The 25,735-nt window shown below is 48.5% G+C and overlaps 1 protein-coding gene across 2 annotated transcripts; it reads right to left on the minus strand.

Moving 5' to 3' along the window:
* Positions 1-4,514: 4,514 nt before the first annotated feature.
* UTP14A (UTP14A small subunit processome component) lies at positions 4,515-25,198 on the minus strand. Of its 2 annotated transcripts, XM_084813928.1 has the most exons (14): positions 25,016-25,198; positions 24,234-24,307; positions 24,068-24,132; positions 22,618-22,760; positions 21,267-21,422; positions 18,251-18,370; positions 18,046-18,140; positions 16,591-16,714; positions 16,412-16,489; positions 14,318-14,660; positions 12,149-12,504; positions 8,072-8,262; positions 7,637-7,736; positions 4,515-6,888 (listed from the first exon to the last, which is right to left on the minus strand). In XM_084813928.1, exons 1-14 carry the CDS (start codon positions 25,076-25,078, stop codon positions 6,604-6,606), a joined length of 2,193 nt encoding a protein of 730 aa, XP_084670054.1. In that variant the 5' UTR covers positions 25,079-25,198; the 3' UTR covers positions 4,515-6,603. The 2 variants fall into 2 exon arrangements, with proteins under 2 accessions (XP_084670054.1, XP_084670055.1); XM_084813929.1 differs by lacking the exon at positions 21,267-21,422 and having other exon boundaries at positions 25,016-25,174.
* Between the last annotated feature and the right edge of the window lie 537 nt (positions 25,199-25,735).

Below are 25,735 nucleotides of genomic sequence, written 5' to 3' on the forward strand. Positions count from 1 at the left end.
GATGTGTCCAAAAATTAACTGGAACACAAAATATGCTTTTAGTATTTCACTTGTTACACTTATATCCAACCTTTCCTTCAAGGAGCCCAAGGCAGCTTACATGGTCTTCCCCCCCTTTTCCATTTTATCCTCACAACAACCCTGTGAGATTGGTTAGACAGAGAGTCAATGACTGGCCGAAAGTCACCTGGTGAGTTTTATGGCTGAGTGGGGACTTGAACCCAGGTTCCCCCAGTCCAGCATTCTAACCACTGCATTTATTTTTCACTGCAAACTCTTTTCCATTTGCTGTATCAGTTGCTGTAGCACACTTTTCATTTAGTAGCTCTTTCTAAAATATGGGGTGCAAGGCACAATGCTATTTTGGGCCTTCTTGCTTGGAAGCCCCGACCGCTTTCCTTCCCACAACATATGCGATGCGATCATAGCCAACTCAGTGGAGAGATGGGGGGAAGCACTCTGCACCTCCCCAGAGGAACTATCTCTCATGCTTCACAGCTCTGTGTGCTGAATGCTGGTTCCTGTTAAGTCCTGGTGCTTCCAAAGGATTGTAAGGAAGTGCAAATGCAAGTCCTCCTGACCACCTTCTCTGGCTGTAACTTTATTTTTAATCTGAAATGAAGTTTGTTTGCTCTAAAGTTTTCTTTGTCCTAAGTAACTCAGTGTACCCAAGTGTCTCTTTCAGTTTAGAGATGTATATAAACCCTGGGGCATTTTAATCAAGCATATACTTTCCTTCGATTCTCAAAAATGCCCAGGACAGCTCACTAAAATTAAAGTCAAATCAGTATTACTTAAAAAAATCTGGAAGGCTCTGGGACTTATTAAAAGCTCAAATCTTGCTGCAATATTGACAGGTTTCTAAATAGAACAGCACTTATAGGGGACAATCTCCGGGTGATGTTTGGGGTGACCCAAAGGTTATTTTGGGCTATAACTCCCCCACCCTTAATTCCTTCCTTGAATTGTGTGTTAAAATGCACTGTGCAAAAGTAATGCTTTGGACTGAAAAATTGCTGGTGTAATCTTGGAGAGGACAGTCTCCTGCTCATGGAGATGGATGACATGTGGTAGCCCCAAACCTTATTTCAGGGTTCAGCAGGAGACAAAAACCAGAAACTATGTTCCTTATTCATGCTACTCATACAATGCTGCATCGAACAAGGACCTAGAAGCCTTCAGCCTTGTTAGATCAGCAGGGGTCACAGGCTGTGAACAGTTTAACAGCAACTAAAATTGCACATAGAAGAAAATTCTGCCTAATCACATATGTCACAGCCTCAGTGTTCCTCATCTGTAGAATAGGAGCATTCATTGGCTTGCTTCAACCACATCTTTGCACAGCTCTGCTGGCCAGTTGCAGTTTTGTGTTAGAATACCTGACCTACGGTGACTGAAGGAGTGTATCCTCCCTGCTAAAGAGTACGCTTCTATTCAGGGTTCCAGCCAGCCATTCCCTCCAAGCAGGATATTCTTATTCCCCCCTCTCTTTTCTTCTTTTCCTACTACCACTCTACAAAATTACAGGCCAGTTAGCTTAACGTCTGTTCCGGGTAAATTATTTGAAGGCATTATTAAAGATAAAATTAGTAAGCATGTAGAAGGACAAGCCCTGCTGAAAAAGAATCAACATGATTTCTGCAAAGGTAAGTCCTGTCTCACTAACTTTTTAGAATTCTTTGAGTGTGTCAGTAAACACGGAGACAGGGGTGATCTGGTAGACATTGTTGACTTGGACTTCCAGAAGGATTTTGACAAAGTCCCCCACCAAAGACTCCTGAGCAAACTTAGCAGTCATGGAATAAGAGGAGAGGCCCTCTTACGGATCAGCAACTGGTTAAAGAACAGGAAGCAGAGAGTAGGAATTAATGGTAAATTCTCTCAATGGAGGGAAGTAAATAGTGGGGTCCTACAGGGATCTGTATTAGGACCAATGCTTTTCAACTTGTTCATAAATGATCTGGAATTAGGAGTGAGCAGTGAAGTGGCCAGGTTTGCAGATGACACCAGATTTAGGGTGATTAAAACAAAAAGGGATTGTGAAGAGCTCCAAAAGGATCTCCCCAAACTGGGAGAATGGGCATCCACACAGCAAATGTGTTTGAATGTAAGCAAGTGTAAAGTGATGCACGTTGCGGCAAAAAATCCCAACTTCAAATATAACCTGATGGGATCTGAGCTAGCAGTGACTGACCAAGAAAGATATATAGGGTTTTGGTGGACAGCTCAATTAAGTTGTCAACCCAGTGTGTGGCTGCTATAAAAAAAAAAAAAAAGCAAACTCCATGTTAGGCATAATTAGAAAAGGAATTGAGAATAAAACTGCCAATATCATACTGCCCCTATACAAACTTGGAATACTGTGTACAGTTCTGGTCACCACACCTAAAAAAAGATATTGAAGAGCTGGAAAAAGTGCAGAAAAGGGCAACTAAAACGATGAAGGGGCTGGAGCATCTCCCCTATGAGAGGTGGGATTGTTTAGCTTGGAAAAAAGGAGGGTAAGGGGAGACATGATAGAGGTGTACAAAATGATGCATAGTGTGGAGAACGTGGATAGGGAGACGTTTTTCTCCCTCTCTCAAAATACTAGAACCCAATGGGGGTCATCCCATGAATCTGATTGGTGGGAGATTCAGGACAGATAAAAGGAAGGGCTTCTTCACACAGTGCTTAGTTAAACTATGGAATTCGCTACTACGAGATGTAGTGATAGCCACCAATTTGGATGGCTTTAAAATGGGGTTAGACAAATTCATAGAGAAAAAGGCTATTGGTGGCTACTAGTGTTGATGGCCATGTGCTACCTCAAGAACCAGGGGCAGTGAGCCTGTGTACACCAGTTGCTGGGGAACATGGGTGGGAGGGTGCTGTTGCCCTCATGTCCTGCTTGTGGGTTCCTGGTTGGCAGCTGGTTGGCTGCTGTGTGAGCAGAATGCCGGACTAGATGGACCCTTGGTCTGATCCAGCAGGGCTCTTCTGATGTTCTTACATTCTGCGGCTACCAAGTATGGTTAGTCCTCAAGGGACGGGTTTTTTCGCCCCCTAAGTTTTTTTTTTCTTTCAAAGATGTTTTGTACTTCTGCAAACTCCAGAGCATGCAAATTCCTCCCTCTTGTTTCTCAGTAGCCCCATTTTCGGCGCCCAACACCTGAATTTGCTATTAGAGGGAGTGATATGCAGGTTATCCGGATGGACGGCTCATGGGATGCAGTAGCTGATTGGCTCTATTCCCTGCCACTGTTTTGCATGAGGCTGCAGTTGGTTGACCTTGAGATACCAGTAAAAAATAAAGTAGACCGCACAAGGGTGAAGTCTGCCCGCCTCTGTTCTAGAGCACAGTTTTAAAATATATATTTGCTTGTGATTGAACCACAGAGAAAGGTGGCAGAAGGTGAGTTACAGTCCCTAAAAAATGGCAGGACTCACCAACTGTCACTGAAGCCAGGACAGCAGTAAACAATAAATAAAAACTATATCAAGGGAAGTAGAATTCTGCAACCAGTATATTAAAATTATGCAGTTAAGTAGATTTACATGCAGCTGCTCGGTTTGCAATACTTATCCTGTTCCTGCTAGTCATAGAGAAGGGGAAAGCAGCTAGATCTATAGAAGCCTCACCTGCTGACCGCTAAGAATCCTACTTAGCCATGTCCACCCTTCTCCCAGACTTCTGAAATTTCAGCATTACCAGTCCTGTCCAAACCCATTTCAGTCATAAGGGCTAGAAAGTAAAAAACAAACCCAAACACACCAGATATTCTCAGGATGTTGAATCATGCCCAGTAACCACTTTTGTAAACCATGAAGCATATGAACTGCAAGAGATGCCTTATCAATAACTTTGGAACTCCCTGCCCCTGGAGGTCAAGCAGGCGACAACACTGTGTTGTTTTCAGCACCTCCTGAAAACAGCTCTGTTCCAGGAAGCCTTCCTTAACTGACCAGCCATGGATTTTATTGGCATTGTTTTTAAAACAATAATTTTAATATGGTGTTTTAATTCTTTTTATCTTTACTTTTTTTTACCTTTTATGTCCACTACTCCGGAATCTATACAAATCTTGTAAATAAACAAAATAAATGGATTCAGAGAACTCATGTTATTACACACAAATAAGCAAACTTCTTGACATCTATGATCAGCCAAAACTTTGGGGAGACGCAAAACCCATCCTCTAAGTCAGGGGTAGGTAGAAGATAGATCTCCAGATGTTTTGGACTTCAACTCCCAGAAGACCATCAGCATGGCCAGTGGTCAGGAATACTGAGAGTTGAAGTCCAAAACAACTGGAGATGTACTTTCTGCCCACCCCTGCTAAGCCTCCCATGTAAATTTTAATTGGGCATATCTCCATGCCTGTGCCCTGGTTCTTGGGGTTCTGATGCCATCGCAAAAGTCAGGGAAGAGGGGAAAACAAGAGACAAAAACATACATACGGGGGGAAAAACCACCCTAACTGCAAAGGGCAACAAAAAGCACCAGCAAAGAAAAACAAAATCACAAGAAACATGTCACGTATGTATATTTTATTACTCGGTTCTTCACTTGCTGTCTTTGGGGTTGGAGGGTTTAGCAAAAAGGAGCAGGGAGAACAGCCTGTACGGGAAAGCCCCCGTCATTTTAACAGACATCCCCCAATGGCCCCAGGCAAGCAGTTCATAGGAACAGCAATGCAACCTGGGAAACATCCGTCAACTTGGGCACCTGCCCCCCAGAATGGGGGATTGAGAGAATGGCAACTTCCACATGGTGGTAAGGAGATAGTTGTTTTGAAGAGACCGAAGAAGATCTGCCAGAAACCAAAGGGTTTTTTTTGTGGGGGGCGGGGAGAGAGATTGTATGAGAAACGTATTTAATAAAAATCATCTGTGAGAAGGTCATGGCTGTGCAGTTTAAGTACATGCGCTTATGCTCATATGTGATCAAGCTGGTCAGAAGCATAATGAAAAGCCAAACTTAGGGACGACTTGATTGCGTAAATGCAATTAGTGTACACGGTTTAATTTTTTTTAATAGCAGCAGCAGGGAAGCCTGAGCAGCCTCAGGGCCATAGGGTGGGGGAGTTCAAAGCCCCCTACCTTAGTCCCAATGAAAAACTCCCAACTGAAGCTGCTATTTGCATTGGGAGGGAAACCTCCAATGGCAGTAGTGCCTCTTGAGATTCAAATAGAAGCTGGGATGGGGCACAATTTTCACTGAGGGGAAAGGTTTAATCTCTTCTTCCCCAGCCCCTGAGTTCCTACTACAGCTGCCCCCCGGCAATTTACTTTATTTTTTAAAAGTGCACATTAAATGCATTCACATAGCTAACATCAAGTCTACTTTGGCCCTAAGCCTGAGAAGAACGGTGGGAGGCGGGGGGTACTATTTTCCCTACAGCAAGTTGCTTCTGTGCTACAGGGGAGGCTGTGTGATGGTGCCAATCCATGGAATGAGTGCTTTCAGTCTTTACAGCCAGCACTGGAGCAATTTGCCATGGAGGTGTCATTTGTAGCTATGAGCATTCTGCCTTCTGGCCCCTGTTTCTACCCCCAAGTCAGAGGAAAGGTTCAACAGGGAGTTGTTGGTATTGTTAATGTGCAAGTACTCACTGGGGCCTTTGGCACCAACTCTTAAGTAAGAGTTGCCATCATGATGGGACAAGGTGGATTTACACCTAAGGAGGAACAAACAAAAGAGATCCAAGCAGATGTAAACATTTAAATTGGAGACAGAACAGTGGGTTGTATCCAATGTTAGTCCTACTTAAGAGCAGACCCATTGAAATGAATGGGATTTAAATCAAGACTAACACTGGACACAAGCTCTTGCAAGAACTTTATTCCCCTTGGGTTTCTGGAGTTTTACATTTATAGGTTTTGTTTCTCCTATGTAGAGTCTAGAAATATTAAGAGATTATTATTCTTGAATGGATAAGCAGACCCCAACTACCTTGTTTCATTTTGGAAGCAATTTGCCCTTGAAAAAGGCCTAGGTTCGAAATGAGTTGGGAATGAGAAGTGTTTGTCTATAGAAGTGGTACTTTTGCAGTCCCTGCCTGCCCCCCAACAAAGCCCCCATTACTCCTAGCAGGCCCATGTCTCTGCAGCAATTACTTTCTGCCGCCTTCTCTTCTCTCCCTCCACTAAGTCCCGTTAATCAAGGAGGAATTGGCTGAAGAGACAAAGGAATAGAACTAGTTTCTTTTGTATAAAAAAAGGGGGGGCAGAGACCAAACCAGCCCACTCAAAGTTAGCAGGGACTGTGGAAAGCACACATGGCTTCCTTCTGAGCAGCTTTACCCTGGGGGACCCAGAAGCTCAGGAAAGGATTTCAAGATCAGAGGAGAAAAAAGGTGCAGCATGGCTGGCAATGATGGTAGTTGTAGGCCAACACATCTGCAGAGGTAGACAAGCAGTTCTGGATAGTGTCAACAAGATGCCAGTCTGGCTAAGGCAGCCTTCCTCCAGCCTTGTGCTGTCCAGATGATTTGGACTACATCTCCCAGCATCCCCAACCATTGGTCATGCTGGCTGGGGCTGATGTCCCAAACATCTCCAGAGTACCAGGTTGGGCTAAGGAGTCAAGCTTGTAATGGCAGAGCCAGCCTAGCATTAGTTCTACTGGGCCGCCTTCTTGGAGGTGTGGCAGGGGTGACGCTTGAGGGAAGACGAGGTCAGCTCCAAATCTGGCTTCTGTTCCACAGCTTTCGTCCCATCCCCTTGACGCGTCAGGTTGGCGTCCTCAGCACTGATGGGGTGGATGATGTGGCCGGGCTGGGTGATGACGTGCGGGGCCGTCAGCCGCTGGAAAGCACGCTGGGTGTTCCAAGTGGGGCCCACAGGTGCTTGGATGCTGCGCTCAAACTGTCGGCTGTTCTCAAAGGGGAACGGCAGCTGGTTCACCTGGAGGGAAAGAGAGCCTTGCTGTCAAGCTGAACATGGAAGGCTGGGCACAATTCTGGCAAAATGCTGACACCACTTGGGTCTGTTGGTTTATAGCCTCCTTTTTGTCCCTCCTGCAAGGAGCCCAAGGCGGCTTACAGGGCCCTCCTCCTGTGAGGTAGGTTAGGCTGAGAGCCAGTGACTGGCCCAAAGTCACCCACTGAACTTCGTGGCTAGGTGTGGACTAGAACCCGGATTTCCTAGACAGCCCAACGCTCTACCCACTGCCCCACGCAGCTAACCAGCACCTCCTGGGAGTGAAGGAGCAGAGGCACCCGGCTTTACTGAGTTGCTCTGCTAATTATTTTAAGGTTACATCCTGTCCTACCCACTTTCAAAAGCTCCAAGCAGGTAATGCAATCTTTATAAAAATAGAGGGAAGCAAACATCAGAAATACCCATACAACAAGGAATCTACCTTGGAGGAACACTGGAAGCTGCCTCACACTGAGTCAGACCACCGGTTCACCTAGCCCAGTATTGCTGGCACTGACTGGCAGCGGCTCTCCAGGGTTTCAGGCAGGATTCTTTCCTAGCCCTACCTGGAGAAGCCGGGGATTGAGCCGGGGATTGAGCCGGGGACTGGCTGCATGCAATGCAGGTGCCCTACCCCAAGCTATGGGGCCTCCCTGTTACAATTATGGAGTTTAATTATAAAGGACACCTGTACGAATGGCAGGCTGCTCCTAGGTCACAGCAACAGACTCACCTGATGAGCTGCAGCTAAAACATTGCGCTGTTCGCTCAGGATAACGTGAGGCAGGTGCCGGTCTTTCCTCGCGGGTCCAGATGCTGGTTTGATAATGAACCTAACAAAGGACACGCACACACACGAAGGCGTAAGATGCAGGCAACAAAGTGGGCTGTGACAAGCGCTCGGCCTGTTTCTTTGGTCATTTATATGAAGTATTTTTATCCTGCTCCACAGCCAGAAAGCCTCCCAGAGCAGCTTACGTGCAATCAGTTAAACAAGACAGTCCCTCTGTGCAGGCATACAGTCTAAAAAGACACGATACACAAGGAAAAAGGGATGCGGAGGGACGCAGAAGGAATTAAGTAGCCTTTCAGCAAGGCTGGTGGAATGGCCCTGCTTCCCTGCTCATCTCCCTCTGCTACAGCCTGCTGGTACTGTTTCCAAACATACCGTCTCCTCTTCTTGATGCTCGGCCGCAGCCCTGTGCCTCCCCACTCGCCCCATCCTGGCAGCACCAGGTTGATAGCTTTCGGTTTTCCGGCCTCTTCTGCTCGACACTTCTCCTTCATGAAGTCAGCGACGACATTGTCACTGGCAAAGGCCTCCTGGATCACCTGCCGCTGGTCTGTGTCCATCTCCAGCTGAAAAGGAGAACAAGATGAGCCAAAAATCACTCAAGTGACCTGCGACATTACACGTCTGTATGTATGGACTCCATAAGTATAGTAATGTGTTCCTGCTATAAGTTTATGGTTACGGGTATATATTGCGGTTATATCTATAACTTATGTCTATCACTCTGTTATATCTCAAAAAGGGTAAAAAGGAGGAACCTGGGACTACAGACCAGTCAGTTTGACATCAATCCCTGGGAAAATTCTGGAGCAGATGATAAAGCAATCCATTTGGAAGCACCTTGAAAACAATGCAGCGATTACTCGAAGCCAACATGGATTTGTCAAAAATAAGTCCTGCCAGATGAATCTGATCTTATTTTTGATTTGATTTTTTGCTCCCTTGTGGACCGTGGGAATGCTGTAGACATAATATACCTGGACTTCAGCAAAGCTTTCGACAAAGTGCCCCATGATATCCTGATGAGCAAACTAGCTCAAAGTGGGCTAGATGAAACAACGATCCGGTGGATCCACAGTTGGCTACAGAATCGGACTCAAAGAGTGCTTATCAATGGGACCTTCTCAAACTGGGGAGAGGTAACGAGTGGGGTACCGAAGGGCTCAGTCCTGGGCCCAGTGCTCTTCCACATTTGTATGGGATGTGGACTTGGAGGAGGAGGTGCAGGGAATGCTGATCAGATTTGCAGATGACACAAAATTGGGTGGGATAACTAATACTTTGGAAGACAGAAACAAAATTCAAAGTGATCTGGATAGACTGGAGCGCTGGGCAGAAAACAACAGAATGACATTTCATAGGGATCAATGCCAAGTTCTGCACCTAGGAAAAAGAAAACAAATGCACAGTTACAAGATGGGGGATACATGGCTCAACAACACTACAAGTGAGAAGGATCTTGGAATTGTTGTCGATCACAAGCTGAATATGAGCCAACAATGTGATATGGCTGCAAAAAAGGCAAATGCTATTTTGGGCTGCATTAATAGATCCAAATCCCGGGAAGCACTAGTTCCCCTCTACTCAGCACTGGTTAGGCCTCATCTGGAGTACTGTGTCCAGTTCTGGGCACCACACTTTAAGAAGGATGCAGACAAGCTGGAGAGGGTTCAGAGGAGGGCAACAAAGATGATCAGGAGACTGGAAACAAAGCCCTACGAAGAGAGACTGAAAGAACTGGGCATGTTTAGCCTTGAGAAGAGAAGACTGAGGGGAGATATGATCTCGCTCTTCGAGTACTTGAAAGGCTGTCACAGAGAGGAAGGCCAGGATCTCTTCTTGATCATCCCAGAGTGCAGGACACGGAAGAATGGGCACAAGTGACAGGAAGCCAGATTCCTGCTGAACATCAGGAAAAACTTCCTGACTGCAACAATGGAACCAATTACCTAGGGAGGTGGTGGGCTCTCCCACACTGGAGGCATTCAAGTCGAGGCTGGACAGCCATCTGTCAGGGATGCTCTGACTTGGATTCCTGCACTGTGCAGGGGGTTGGACCCGATGGCCTTGCAGGCCCCTTCCAACCGTACTATTCTATGATTCTATCTCTGCTTTTATGGAGAGCATCTCTGTGGTGAGATAGGGATGATTGGCAGGAAGATTGGTAGATTTGCATATGAGAGCTGATTGGCTGAGAGAGTGAAGGGCGGTGAAGTGTATGTGCTATATAAAACAGTGTTTTGTGTTGAGGGTGTCGGATAGAGATAGCGAGGGCTTAGATCAGATTAGGATTTGTGAGAGGCGGGATTTTAGGACTGAGACAGAGACAGAGAGAGAGGGATCTGTGGTAATTGTGAAGGGATTGTTTGAGCATGTGATCTAGAGTACTGTGTATGAGAAAACATATACTGACAAAGCCATTAAGAGTTCCCTGCTTATTATTCAACAACTTATTTGCTGTACTTAATAAAGTTTATTTGTTTAACCAAATCCAACACCTTCTGCTCTTGGCTCCATGAGAGGGAAGTAATAAAGGGAACAGTACAAGGTTCTAGAGAAAAGTCTGTGTGTCCTCACAGCACAAGGATAGAGTAAAAGGTTGGGCCTGAGCCTTAGAGATCCTGGTGGCAGCGAAACCCCGTGTGCGTGTGTGCGTGCGAGAGAGAGAGAAAGTGGTTTCTGCTGGGGTGAGAAAGGCCTCAGAGAAGGGGAATTCTCACTAGGAGAAGGCAGGAACACCACATGAGCAAAGAACCTTGCTGGGTTTCCAGACAGAAAGTGAACAAATGTATGAAGAGTATAACCTTGTAATGCCTTTAATGCTTTATTTTTAAATGTGAAGGTTTCAAAAACGAAATCCATCAAAAAACTGTTTTATGGGAAGGATTGTCAGGTGTCTTAAAGGCCTTTGCTGGAGCCAAAAGGCAGATATACACCAAATGAAGAAAATGAATGATCTTTGAGCTTCTCCCTTCCACCACCACCAAACAAGGAACAAGATGCCGAGTGATGTGGAATTATGCCCATTTCACAGGATGAGCATGTGTAGCGGGCCTGGCTTGATTTCAGGGTCTGGTAAGAAAAGAACGTTTCTCCCAAAAGACTGTCTGGGAGCGTTTGCATTTTAACCCTGCCCCTCCTACTCCCCGTCCCCCAGCAGGTGACTCCGCTCTCTTACTGGATTTCCCTGCTCCTCAAATACCTTCCTGTAGTGGACAAGCTCTCTGCTTAAGACCCGTTGGCTCCCTCTTATGTCTGAACTCAGTGGAACAACAATCTGTTTTAACTGTGGTTAGTGAAAATAAACCAGCGTATCAAACCATGGTTTGTTTCCACAGTTAGACGAAGCCACAGTTCCTACAGTTCAGATGTAACAGAGAACCGTGGTTAGTTCCAAAGTGAAAGCAGAAGCATTCGATCTCCTCTCGTGTGCATGGAGGAGGAAGGAGAGAAGAAGTATAGAAGCCCAGGGCTCATTCTTGTAACAAACCAGAAGCTGTTCCTTCTGAACCAGACACTGCAACCTGGACTGGATAAGCTGATCAGTGAAAAGAATGATCATCTAGCCCAGGGTTGGGCAACTTGTAGACCAAAACATCTGGAGGACTACAAGTTGCCCATCTCTAATCCATGGAACTGGTCCAACTCGCCTAGCCCTGTCTATTTCAACCAACAGCGGCTCTCCAAGGCCTCAGGGTAGAGTTGTTTCCCAGATCCGCTACCTGAGATGCATTTTTAACTGAAGATAAATGAAGGAGCAAACCTATGACCCTCTGTGCTTGACCACTGGCCTTTTCCTTGAAGCATGGCCAAATAGGGATAAGGTTCCCTGCACCTAGAACAGGGGTGCAAAACTAGGTCAGGAGGAGGCCAGATTATTAACTACAGGCCCTCCATGGGCTGGATAATGTCAGAAGGTGCGGCCACGGCCACGGCCACTGACATCATCCTCTCCCATCCATTTTAACTTTTCTCTGTGCTGAGAGATGCGCAGAGTTCTGCCCGTCCCTCAACACGGAGAAAGGTACTCAGCCAGTGCTGAGAACAGCAGCCGCCACGGATGCTATGTGCACTGCCTCGGCTGGCATCCCTGTTTATTTCCGATGTGAGGAAGCAGTGGGGATTTCGGGGGGGGGGGGGGTTGGATTCCTTGAAGGAATGCCAGGAGGCTCTGTGGACCATTAAAGGGGACCCCGCGGGACAGATTAGGCCTGCAGACTGGAGATTTTGCTGCCCTGGCATAGAAAATGAACATTTCAGGGAGCGTAACCTAGCCTTCTTCTCCATGACGTACTAGAGTTTGTTTCCATTGGGAAGCACTCGAAAGACGAAAAGTCCCCCGCCACCCATAACTTGAAGTGGTGGAGCCCAAGAGTAGCTGTACTACTTTGGACCCTGTCCCAGAAGCCTCTCCTCCCGGACCAACCCATGCCCTTCCACTCTGGCACTCACCTCCTCCTGCACGGCAACAGGCACGAGCGGACCCTGCACGGCATGAGGTGCCTCAGCAAGGACGGCCTTCAGATCGATCAGTGCCTTGCACTTGGCCACCTCCTTGGAAGCTGGGGGCTTGCTGTCCCCAGCCCGTGGGGACGGCTTGGCCGTTGTGGGCCGCTGATGTTCAGCATCCTCGGATGCCAGCACCTCGCCTCCCTGCAGAATGTCCTCCGGCTCGAGGGCCTCCATGTCGCCCAAGCTGCGAAGCCGCTCCAGCTTCTCACTCAGGAGGGGCCCCTCTGGCACCGGACTCGGGGGTGCCGGTGGAAGCACGTCGGGCAGCGTGGCCAGCGTCTCCTCTCCGCTGGGACCTGTGGCGTGATCGACACAATTAGCGTCTACATCAGCAGAGGGCTGTTGGTGCACAGCGAGGGCCCATCTCGTCCAGCATCTTGCTTCCCACAGCAGCTAACCTGATGGCTCTAGGAAGGCCACAAGCAGAGCACGGAGGTCATAGCCCTCTTGCATCGCTCCCCAGCAACTCGTATTTAGAGGTAGACTGCCTCTGAAGCTGGAGCTTCCACAGAGCCAGCATGGCTAATCACCACAGAGGAACCCAGCCTCTGCTGTGAACTGATCTAATGCCCTTTTTGAACCATCTAAGCCCACAGCTATCACCACATCCAGTGGTACAGTGGTAAATCTTTGAAGTGCAGGCGCTCATCATGACAGTCCCCATAGCCACGCCCCCAAGGAGAGTCCAAATATTCAGGCAGCCGTATTGATCCATGTCAACACACCAGATCTAGCAGTTCTCATCTCCACCAGGAGCAGGTCTTTGGGAAAGTGACCAGGCCACCCCAAAATCCACCACAGCAGGGACCATTCATGACAATATGTTGTTGCTGGGAAAATTCATTCCTCCCCCAGCTACTCTGAGGATTGCAGCTAATCTCAGAGGGAACAGGGAATTCTGAGTGGGGGGGAGGGAGATGGCGTCTGCGCCCCTAATAAAAATGCCCTGGCTCCACTATACCACTGCCAAATGTTATGGCAGGAGATTCCATAAAGCTGTGAGACGTGAAGGAAGACTCTCTTTTGTCTGTCCTGAATCCACCACCAGTCTTTATTGGGCGACCCCCTACCTCGCAACCTGAAATCCTAACAGAACCTTCTCTATCCACTTTCTCTGCACTGCGTGCGATTTTATGGATAGTCTGCGAACGTAATTTGCTTAAACCAGCCCTCCCACACCCGGTGGCCTCCAGCTGTGCTGGACTACAATCCCCATATTCCCCAGCCAGCATGGGAGTTGAAGTCCAACACATGCGGAGGGCGCCACGTTGTGGGAAGGGTGGCTTAAACTGCAACGTTTTGACACTGACGTCTTTGTGCGTGAATTTGGATTAGTCAGTGAAAGGGTTGTAAGCGGGAAGCTTGGGTGGCGGGTTGGTCACCCTTCTCCTTTAGGAAAGGAATGTCTTTTCCTGTTTAGTGACATTTTCACTGCAACGTTCTTGTTGGCCTGCTGTGGTTATAGACATTGTATTATGAAACATGAGTTACATCTTCATTTCTACATTTTTGTCATGCCTACATATTGATGGGTTTGTTAGCTGTTACTTTGAAGTGCTTTGAGCAACGTTTGGAAAAGTGGCATGTTAAAAACATGATGAATGCGACGATAAACCTCCATCGTATCCCAGCCTATTCCACCTAGCACGCCTGACCACTGGCTGTGGTGGCCGGGGCTTCTGGAAGCTGAAGTCCAAAACATTCAGAGGGCACCAAGTAGGGGAAGGGTGCCCTTGGGGGATGAATTCTGGGCCCAAGATTGAATTCTGTGCTTGTACTGAATTTCAGTATTCACATGGGCGCAGGAGATGTGCTCGGGGACCTTCTGCATGTAAAGCGGGTGCTCTACCACTGAGCCATGGCCACACAAATACATCCTGTCCTACCCATTTCCATTTTCCCTGAGCTAAACCAACTCCGTTACCAACTCCTTTCCCCCACAAATAGCTGTGGGGAACAGTCTTCTAGACTTTTGCTTTAAGCTGCAGAGCTCTCTGCTGAATCTTTCCCGTATCAGCAGCTTCCTTCTCAGAACTGAATGCGGGACTTGCAGACATGGCCAAGGCACCGCCCCCACCCACCCCCCACCCCCCCCAACAGCCAGCTCACCCGGGAGCTCAGCGCCACCTTGCAAACTGCGTAGGCCCTGCCGACGTTCAAAGAAGCCTTGCAGCAGAGCCTCCTCCTCGGTCACAAGCGGCTCCTCCTCTCCCCCACTCTCTCCGCTGCCTTCGGGCGGAGCTGGAGGCTCCCACTCGGGCTCTGCCCGGGGCTTTCCCAACATCCAGGGGTTGTCTGGATCCATTCCAGCCTGCCCTTCGTTGACAACATCTGAGACAAGACCCTCCTCTGCATCAGAGCCGTTGCCCCCCTCCTCGCCGTCAGATGCCGGGCGGGCTTTTTGCGTCAGTTCTTTGTTCCGGGCCAGCTGCTCTTGCATGGCCTGTCTGGCCTGGGTAGGAGGGAGGGAGTTAGCATTCACTCGCAGCACAGATGGGCAAGCTTTAGTAGGCTTGCAGGTTGTACTTTATTTCTCGCCAGTGAACGGACCTGGCTGTGCACGGGTCGGAACTGTTTGATACGGGGAAGCCTCTAAGCAAACTTGTGCAGCTTTCAGAGTTGAGTACAATGGGTAAAATCCAATGTAAATCCTACATAGAGGAGACCCATTCAAACGAACAGGACTTAAGTTAGTCACGGCGAACTTAAACCCCACTTATTTGAATGGGTCTGCTCTCTACGTAGGACTTACGGTGGATTTTACCCAGAGTAGAGCAAATGAATGGGACTTCAGTCATGACGAACTGAAGCCCCACTCATTTGAATGGGTCTACTCTATGTAGGACTTACAATGGATTTTACCCATTGTGGCAGTCCTGTCTGAGTGAAGCCATGCCTGGTGGTACCCCTAGGTCTGGCCCCTATAGACCCCTAAGAGAAGGGTCTGTCCACTTCATGCCCCAGGGGTTGGGGGGTGGCTGCCCCCCAGCAGGGGGCAGTTGTATGATCCTGCCCCTTGGCCCACTAATCTCCCCTGGCTGCAAACTGTATCAACTGCAAAGTTATGTGCTGGTGAGGGAAGTCTGCCCCTCATGGCTGAAGATGTTACTGCACGCTTCAACCACATGGCCACATTTAAATTAATCCATGCATTCTAAAAACAAGATAACCCCCCTGCAGTGCACACCCCCAGGGTCCCCTTAATATGCACACCAAGTTACAGGTGTCTAGGTTTCATGGTCTTGGCACTGATGGACTGACACACTCTTTTATTACTGCAGAGTAGAACTCCGAGAACCAAAGTGGCTTTGGGGGCAGTGCTATTTGCAAAATGAAGGTTCAGGGAGGGGGGCCAATTTCCTATTGCACCCCAGGAGCCATATGCTGGGATGACCTGCATATACAAATCTACATCTGAGTTACTACATATCAGGGATTCTGACAGCCTAATTTTGTGCGTATCTTATGGGGGGTGGGGGGACAGGACTTTTTGTTGCTGCTGTTGTCACAGTCAATCCTTGCCAATCCACGGAAAACTGTCCAGCGATCTGCCAGTAAATCCCAACCTATTTTCTGCCCACCCCTAACAGTACGTAATATTCCACATTGTCAGTCCCAAGGGGACCACCAAAGCAGCTTTCAAGAAATTTATATTTTCCAGGAGGAAAGTAAATAAAAAAACGACCGCTTGCAGTAATTCCTTCCTAGCTACTTTTGTCTCCAGGAAGAACTGAAATCGGTAGTTTCCGACAGAAAGCCAATCCTCTGTGAGACAGACCACGAATCCAGAAAAGGATTTGTTGTCTCTCTTTAGCACTGGATGTAAAAAACACCCCCCTCCCTCAACCTTGTCTGCAGGGGGAGGAGGAGGCCTTTTTACCACCCCACCCAACACACACATTTTGTTTAAGTGGTTTAAGGCACCATCCTGGTAGACAGAAGAAAGTCCTACAATTCCCAGCGTTCCCCAGCCATCCATGCTGGGAGCTGTAGGACTTTTTCTGTTTAAACATGCATAGGATTGTGCATTGAAAAGCACTTCTATGGGAAGAGTCTGAAATCCTGACTTAAGGTAACCTTTCTCGAGAAGGAACACTTCACCTTGAGCAAACATTTCTTGAGCACCTGTCTTGGGTCAGTTAAGCGTTAAAAGTGGTTTTGACTGCTCAACCTGTTTTCCCCCCCACCCCACACGCCCCTCACCTCTAGGTCATACTTTGCCATGAGGACTGTCGATTTGGCCCACCTGCCCTTGTTTTGGTGTTTCAGAGTCATTCTCTCCTGTTCAGAGAAACAAGGGGGAAATATCAGCATGCCAGAATGCGTACTTCACAGGGCAAAGGGGTCTCATCGCGGCACTACGGGAAGATGGCTGCCCTCACCTCCATACGCGCTTTCTCCATCTTCTCCAGCTGCTCCAGAGCTGCCTCCGGGTTGCTTTTCCGCAGTGCCTCAAACTCCTGAAGCACTTTGCGGCTCTTGCCTCTCCGAAGCATTTTGTGGAACCTTCAAGGACAGAAGCAAAGCAACATCACGGGCACGGACAGCTGGGATGGAGGGAACGGAGTCCCAGCTGACAACCATCGCGGTCACCCCAACTCCAGGAAGACAATAAAACCCTACAGCTGGCCAGAGTAGCGGTCAGAGCAGGGCTGAAAAGTCTGCAGCCTTCCAAATGTTGGATTCCGGCTTCTATCTGCCCCAGCTGACAACCATCGCGGTCACCTCCTGACTCCAGGAAGGCAATAAAACCCCACCACCGGCCAGAGTAGCGGTCAGAGCAGGGCTTAAAAGTCTGCAGCTTTCCAAATGTTGGATTCCGGCTTCCATCTGTCCCAGCCTGCATAGCCAGCGGGTGAGGAATTAGGGGAGCTGCAATCCAACAACATCTGGAGGGCCACAGGTTGCCCACAAATATATAAATACTGCCTACCCTCATCTGCTGTGGTAGAGATATCACACTTGTGGCTCAGTGTTTCTATTCTGCGCACACAGGGATTCGCCACCAGGTTTGGAATTCAGCATTCCCTCTGGATTTTATCAAAGCAAGCGGTCTAATCCTTTGTGGCTATGGGGACCGTGTACACACAGGAAGCATCTAGAGAGACCTCGGGAACTAGGGAAAATTGAACAGGAGTTTCCTACAACAATGGGACTTTGGTTGGGCCTTGAACAGCTTCTCATCCTGCGTTGATCTTTGTACAGCAGGTGTGAGCAGCTTCCAGGAACCCTGCCAAAGCTATTTACACTGAAGCTGCTGCAGCCACCAAAATCCCAGCGATTCAGTTGGGAAATAAGGTGTACAGGAAGCTTCCTATGCACCTTGTTTCTCAGCAGAAGCACTGGGATTTCAGTGGCAGCAACTGTAGGGACAGGGGGTGCACAAACACCCATGGCTGGCCCATGGGCCGTGTGTTGCTCACCCTTGCTGTATGGCAACCAGCTCGCTCAGATCCTAAAGGACCATGGTGGGCATGCACAGGGGACACATGCCTCTTTCTCCAAGCCCAACTCCCACCTGCCAAACTAGCCCGCAGAGCTGGTAAGCTGAGGACTAGTGCTGTCTCCCCCACCCAGTATTGCTTTGCAAGGGTTCAGGGTCTCTTCTATTGCCAAAGAGCCCCTCCTACTCTGCCTTGTTTGGCTCCAGCACATCTCCACGCTCAGCCCCCACTTTGCTAATTTCGAGAATCATGTCCTCCCAAGCAACAGCCCCGCTTTCCACCAATATCCCCAGGACATGGGGGGTACCTGGGCAGTCCCCTGCCCACCCAAGGTCCGCCTGCCTGCTTACGCCATGGCACATGGGGTGGCCAGGCCTTTTGGCAACCCCTTACTTTTTGCTTTTGATCTTCCGCTCGCGACGTGCCTTCGCCTCGTAGTAGGACTGCAGGGCCCGAGACCTCTGGAGCTCCATCCGGCGCAGCTGAGCCTGAGAAACACACAGAGGTGAGCTAGCTGTAGCATCGACAGGTCCAGGAAGAGCCTGGCCCAGGAGGAGATGGGGGGCAAGGGAACAAAGCCGGCTGGGTCAAGACTCACCTCCTCCAGGCTCATGGCCTGCAGCGAGGCCTTCTCCTCGGGTGTCAGAAGTGGATCCTTCACCGGCTGCTGGGCTTTGTGGAGGAGATTGAAGATCTCTTGCTCCAGGGGTGTCCGTGCCTGAGGGCAGAGTGATGGAGGAGGGACATGGAGGAGTAAGCTCAGGCTACACTAAAGGATGGGACAACTGGTCCAGCAAGGTTGCTGCTGTCGCTGGGAGGCAGGCAACAGGATGTAGGGGCGACACAAGCGGCTAGCTCAGCCTTCCCAAACCTGGTGCTGCCCAGAACTATTGGACCAACTCCCATCAGCCCCAGTCAGCATGGTCAATGGTCAGGAATCTTGGGAGCTGTAGTCTGAAACATCTTGAGGGCACCAGGTTGGAGAAGTCTGCTCGAGGCGCCTCATGCAATATATGAATGATGTGGTCCCTGTTCCAGAAGACTCCCAAGTTTTCTTCAGCTGACATGTAGCTGCTCCCAGATACAACATCTGCTGGGACTGCATCACCCTCACATTTGAGGCACACCAGAACAGCAACCCCTTTTAAAAAAAAAAAAAGAGAGAGAGAGAGAGAAGATCGCACTTTCCAGAACAGATGTAGGCAACCTGGCATCTTCCAGATGTCTGGACTACCACTCCCATGAGCCCCAGCCAGCTTTGCCAATGGTCAGGGACTATTGGAGTTGTAGCCCCAAGCACTTCGATGGCACCAGGTTGCCTAGCCCCACTCCGGAACTCGTGTGGCATAGTGGTTAGAGTGTTGGCCTGGGACTCGGGAGACCCAGGTTCTAATCCCCGCTTGGTCATGAAGCTCACTGGGTGACTTTGGGCCAGTCACCGACTCTCAGCCTAACCTACCTCTCAGGGTTATTGTGAGGATAAAATGGAGGACGATGATCATGTCACCCGCCTTTGGCTTCTTGTATGAAGAAAAAGGGGGAGATATAAATGTAATAAATGAACCTCCAGTAAGGGTAGCTCAGTTGCTCCACCTCCAAATAATGAAAGAAGGCCAGGAAGTTCTATCAAGAATTAGCTGCATTGGTTGAGGTGATGAAGAGGGGTGCGTGTGCGTGCATGCGTGTGTGTATCACACACACACACACACACACACAGGCTCATGGACAGCAAAACAGGATGACAGGCAGGAAGGACAGTTACTGGGATAGAATTAGAATAGGCACTGTAACTAGGGGAAGTGGTTTGTTGACACCTTTTCCTTTTATGCTGTACTTCCAGTTTTCATAGTGTCACATAAGCTCAAACATTTAAACAATCATCACAAAAATAAACAAATTAAAAAGAATGTAGTCTTGCATCAACATAAAATCCACTGTCCCAAAAATATAGGGGTAGGAGTGGGGGGAATCTTAAGAAACTTGTCGTCGATTGATCCTTGGAAGCTTGATCCCTCCAAGCTTGAACATAATGTGAGCCGTGAGATCTGCACAAGTTTACTTGGGAGTAAGCCCCCACCCCAGGCCCTGAATGATACTTGCTTGCAGGTAAGTGGACACAAGATTGCAGTCTTAGGCATTATTGCAATGGTCCAATATCCTACAAAAACATTCAGAACTTGGCAGAGAGATATTTTTCTTCCGATATATTAGACAACAGCCATTAGTTCAAACCCACTGTATAGAGGAGAAAATATGTGGTTTAAAAGCCACTAAGGGAGCAATCCTACGGCTGCTACTCAGCGGCTAGATGGCCATAGGATATGTGGGTTTCCAGGAACCGACCTCTGAGGTCGGTTCCTGGAGAACTGACCTTCCCCCCTTCCGTGCTGCCTCGCAGGCAGTGCAGAATGGCCTCACACTCCGTGCTCGCAAGAAGAGCATGGAACAGCCAAAATGGGGCATTCCGGGGCGGGGAAGGGGGAAATGCCGGTACGACACATCCTATGTGTCGTCCGGCAGCCTCCTCCCCCACTCCGCCTTCCCGCAGCTAGACAGCCATAATCAGCTGTGTAGCTGCAAATGCGGGCAGAAGAAGCACAGAGGGAACAATCCCCTCCGTGCTTCTCTTGCCCTGCACCGGATAGGTGGTCACCTCCAAGTTCGGAGGCGCTTGCCTATCCCCATAGGATTGCGCCCTTAGGGCGTGATTCTATGCATGTTTAGATAGAAAAAAGTCCTACAACAGCATTCCTAGTTGGGGAATACTGGGAATTGTAGGACTTTTTTCTATCTAAACATACATAGGATTGTGCCCTTAACAGTTAATGCATGTAGAGAGTTTGGGTGTTGGTTTTCGGTTTCACTTTTGCTTACTTTGCTTGTTTTAGTTGTAAGCAGAAGATGCCTGTTAATATTAAGTAAAGGTCCTGTTTAAAGCTGTTTAAATCTTCTGTCTCAAGTGTGGTCAGACAAAATTTACTTAGCAACAGTTAGATCAGTCACCATTTCTATATCTGTCTTCTCAACAATTTTGGCACTGGAACTCAAAAGTTAAACAAAGAATCAGCTGGAATTAGATATGTCCCATATAAGTTAGCATTCCATTCCAATTGCCACATAATCTTTATAGTGCTTGGCCTCACAACAAACCTGTTAAATGTGTCTCTATTTTTCATATTTCACACTGAGAAGGAGGGAGGCTGATTTATTCACAGCCACAACATGATCGGGTTCAACTCAGAGATAAGACTTGTGCCTAGAACTCAAATGTCCAAGTCAAACTTTCCAGCCACTGGACTAGGAAGGGGAAAGGGGAAAGGGGAAAGGGGAAAGGGAGACCCCCCCACTGAAAAAAATCCATCTTTCCCCCAGACTTTCCAAAAAATCTCCAGAAAAACCCAGAAAAAAAATTGTTTTAAAGTTTCTCTGTCTCTCTCCCCCAGCCCCCATTTTTTCGAGTTTTTTTCAGGCTACCCCATCTCTACACTGGACTGCAGGCAACAAAAGCCACAGTTAATGGCCAACACAGTTTGCTCCATACATCAGGGCAAGTGCCCAATACTGCAGCTGGGTCTAACCCAAGCTCAACCCAATAGCAGCAAACCAGCACCGACCTGCCAAGCGCTCATCACTTCCTCAACGGGCGCGACGGCCACACTCTCTTGTTGCAGCGGGAAGACCAGCTGTTCAGCACGCCGGTTCTCCTGCACCACCGGATCCCACTTAGCCAGGGCTTGGGATGTCTGGGTGTAGGCAGCTTCCCTCACCACCTGCCGGGCAAGACCGCACATCCTTGGTCAACAGCACCCCAACTCCATTAAGGAGGGCCGGGAACTGTCAAGTGTGAGCAGCAAAAAAACCCCACTTCTGGTGGCACTCAAACGATACTGCAGTGGTGTGACCAGTCAGAATTTGGGGATGCCCGTTAAGATATAACTCTGAAATGTGCATGTGATGGGTCAGGAGATGGCACGATCCAATGGCTGGAGTCTGAATGCCCTGTGTCATTTAATGACAGGCAGCAATACGGTAGATACCATTTGCTCTCCTAAGGTTTGCGTTGAGAATTATGCAGTCAGCAGCACGGTCAAGGTATATTCCCATCCACAAACCTATTTGTTCAGAAGAACAGAGAAGTTACCTTGCAGGATCACCCAACAGTCCATCTAGTGCTATTCCATCTCCAACAGCACCCAACCAGATGCTTCCAAGTACCCCCAAAGTACAGCATGAGGGTGCCCTTCTCCTGTGCATCCCCTGATTAGCAGAATGCCTCCAAATGGGTCTCTTACGGCTAATAACCCTTGATGAACCTATTCTTCATTCACGCATATTGTATTGCTAGTCTTACATTGCGAGCCACTTTGGGTACATCCACATGGGAGAGCAGCACACAATTTTAAAAATAATATTATTCATAATAATAACAATGTTTTTCTAAAGTCATCTAGCTCACCGTAGCTTGAGACAATAAGGGCACAATCCTATGGATGTTTAGACAGAGGAAAAGGCCTACAACTCCCAGCATTCCCCAGCCAGCCTTGCTGGGTTGCAGGCCTTTTCCTCTGTCTAAATATCCATAGGATTGTGCCTTAAATTTCTTCACCTAACTATGTGCCAAGTTAAAAAAAGACACCTCTGTCAATCTCTCTCTTCCATTAATGCCCCCCATGCCCTCCCTTCTCTTTGCTAATCCCCTTTTGGTTTCCCCCCTCCCATGATCTTACTGCCCTCAGTCTTCTACCACTAATGCCACCTTCCTCCTCCACACTCCACTCCATGGTATAGCCACCCACCAACTGCCCCCTGAACCAGGCTTGCCCAAGCTGGTGCCCTCCAGATGTTTTGGACTGCTTCTCCCAGCATTCCTGGCCATTGGCCATGTTAGCTGGGGCTGATGGGAGCTGGAAGTCCTAAACGTCTGGAAGGCACCAGGCTGGGAAATCTGCTTGAGTCTGAACTCACCCGCTCGCTCTCCTTCTTGCTCAGGGGGAGCTCGATGGCCTTTTTCTGCTGGGCTTTGTTCAGTTGTTTCCGAATGGGGCGCAGAGCTGGCAAGGAGGAAATGGGTTGCAGCAGCTCCGAGAGGAGCACCTTCTCATCAGCACCTGCAGTGAACAGCAACATACAGTATCACTGGAACAGAGTGAGCTGTCTTCCACAGGTCGTACTCTGTGTCTAGTCCAATATTGACTACTCTGATCAGCAGCAGCTCTCCAGGGTTTCAGGAAGAGAAGGGTCTGTCCCATCATCTGCTAGTTGGGGTCCTTTTAACTGGAGTTGCCAAGCCTGAACCTTGGAGCTTCAGGATACAAAGCAGGTGCTGGACCACTGAGGTATGGTCTCTTCACTAGGAATCAAGAAGAGGTTCATGGCCCAGGTCCCAGACTCCCTCCTAACCATGGGTAAAATAGTTATTATGGTTCTATACAGTAATGTTTCTATATCATTTAGAAATTCCTTTTTGATGTAATAACCACAAGGAGTCTTGTGACACCAGAAAGACTAAACATTTATTCTGGCATAAGTTGTCATGGACACTGCCCACTTCTTATTTATTCACTGTAATTTTAAACTGATCAATAACCAAAGTTCTCTGGGCAGCATAAGATACATTAAAAACATGGAATACAAATGTTAAATAAGAAATAAAACCAGCACAGAATAAAACCAAGAAGCAACCAGTAGCAGAATAAAGTACTACAAGCACTAAAAAATTATTATAATGCCTAGGAGAATAAAAAGGTCTTCATCTGGTGCAGGAAAGATCCCTAAATAGGTGCCAAGTGAGCCTCTCTGCGGTGAGCATTCCACAAATGGGGTGCCACTACTGAAAAGGCCCTCTCTTGTAGCCCCCTGTCTCAACTCATTGCAGGGGGGGGGGCACCTGGAGGAGGGCCTCAGATGATGATTTTAACGCCTGGGTAGGCAAGTATGGGAGGATACATTCCTTCAGGTAACCTGGCCCCAGGCCATTTAGGGCTGTAAAGGTTAAACCCAGCACTTTGAATTGGGTCTTATAGGCCCCTTCCAACCCTACTATTGTATGATATGACTCTATGTCAGCCAGTCCCAGTTAGCAGTCTAGCTGCCCTGTTTTGGACTAACAGAACTTTCTGGACTGTTTTCAAAGGCAGCCCCTCAGATAACACATTGCAATAATTGTAACAGAAGGTTACCGAAGTGTGAATTCCTGTTGCAAGGCTCTCTATGGCCAGGTAGTTGGTATATCAGCCTAAGCTAAGAAATGGTCTGAGCCACCAAGGCCACCTGTGCCTCTAGTAACAACAAGGGATTGAAGAGCTGCTCACAAACTATGAAATTCTTTTAATGCAAGCAATTGGTACATATCAGTAAATAAATAATAGAGGCCCCAGAGACGGCCACCATGTAAGAAGACAAGAAAAACTCTCACCTGCACCAGCCACATCGAATTCAGAGATCTGTCCACTTGCCTCACTACGCTCGGCTGCTCGCCGCCTGCAAGAAAGACAGCAACCAAGTTAGGAACAGAGCAACGTAGATTCCTCGCTCCAAGTCTGCCTTGCTCAGTCCCTGACACTGCCTCCCTTTCCACTTACCGCTTTCCTCCAGACAAGGTGCTGAGCGCATCCACAAGCTGACGATGCTTCTTTGCTGCCCCTTCATCGTCGGCCTGTGGAAAAGAAGGCAGTTGATGAGTAAGGCCCGTGGGGCATCTCATCAGAAGGGCTGAGCCTGAACTTATCCCAGGGACACATGTAGATCAGGATGAACAGCCAACTCAAAAAGACTGCCGCAAAGCAAACCTTCCCTAGGGCAACACAAGGCTAACCTGTGCAAAGAAGCAGCTGCCAGCAAATCAGATCCAGCACACTAGACTCAGAACAGGAATCAGACTTCGAAAGAGGCCATAAGGAAAGGGTGAAAGCCACACACAAAAAAGTAGAAATGCTGAAGCGGAGGCACAGATTAGAGGTTAAAAAATTATAATCTGGGAGTAGGATTAGGATTTCAAACACTGTTTAAGCAAGGAGGCACAAGCCTAATTCTGCTGCTTTAGCCTTGCAGGCTTTATATACTGATCATTGTTATTTTACTGCATGTTGCCCTGGGAGCTTTTTACTGAAGGATGACATTGATTTTCCAATAAAATAAATAGAATAATTCATCACTCGCCATGGTCCACAGATGGGCACCATGAAAAGGCAACAGGGCTGTGCATCTGAGCTTGCCCAGAGTGCCTTTCTCTCGGTGATGAGTAAAAGCAACCAGCTCCCACACAGCCTCTAGGAGCAGGCAGCAGGGCCCGGAGAGCAGTGGGTTGGGTTCGCAAGAAAACCCCGGCACCTTTTCTCTGGAAATAAAGGGACTCGGAATTCACCTCCTCCTCCTCACTCACAACCGGCTCGTTCTTCGAGGGGTCTTCCTCTTCTATGGCCTCCATGGGAAGAATAGCCGAGGCCGCCCCCCTTCCGTCCGGGTCCAGATACGATACACGACACGTGCGGATAACCCGGCCGGGAGAAGCCACAAACCCCCTGCCGTAAAGCGGGGCAGCGCTTCCGCCTTCGAAGCCAGGTTTTTGCAGCACTTCCGCCCTCCCCTCTCTTCCCCTCCCATTGGCTCTGGGATCCGCTCTTGGGTCGCTCTGGATGGCGAAGGGGACGTGACACGCTCATTTGCATACACTAATTATTAACGACACACGCAAATTTACAACGAAATTGTAAATTGAGGAAGAAACCAGAGAACAACAGGAAAGGTGCAAAGACTGTTTCTTCCTCACGACTCTGGGCGAGGACACTGGCTATTTAAATATTAGGGCGGGGTTCACTGATGACCACGCCTCCTTTGGTGCCTTGGATGGCAGCGGCGGGCGCGGCTTATCACGGCCAATGAAATATCTGCGCGGAATCAGTTCCTACACGTTGCCCCGCCCCTCCCGGTTTGATCCATTGACGCAAGAAATCTTGACCGCCCATATTTAGACCTTGCCCCTTAGCCCTGCCCATCAGGCGGTCCCGTCCTCTTTTCGAATGACGTACAGCTCAGCCAATAAAAAGCCTTACGCCTGGGCTAGAAGGCGGTTCTGGACCGTGAG

This window comes from Heloderma suspectum, chromosome 9, assembly GCF_057233095.1.
Source record: "Heloderma suspectum isolate Gila_16-S chromosome 9, 16-S_ref, whole genome shotgun sequence".
NCBI lineage: Eukaryota > Metazoa > Chordata > Lepidosauria > Squamata > Helodermatidae > Heloderma > Heloderma suspectum.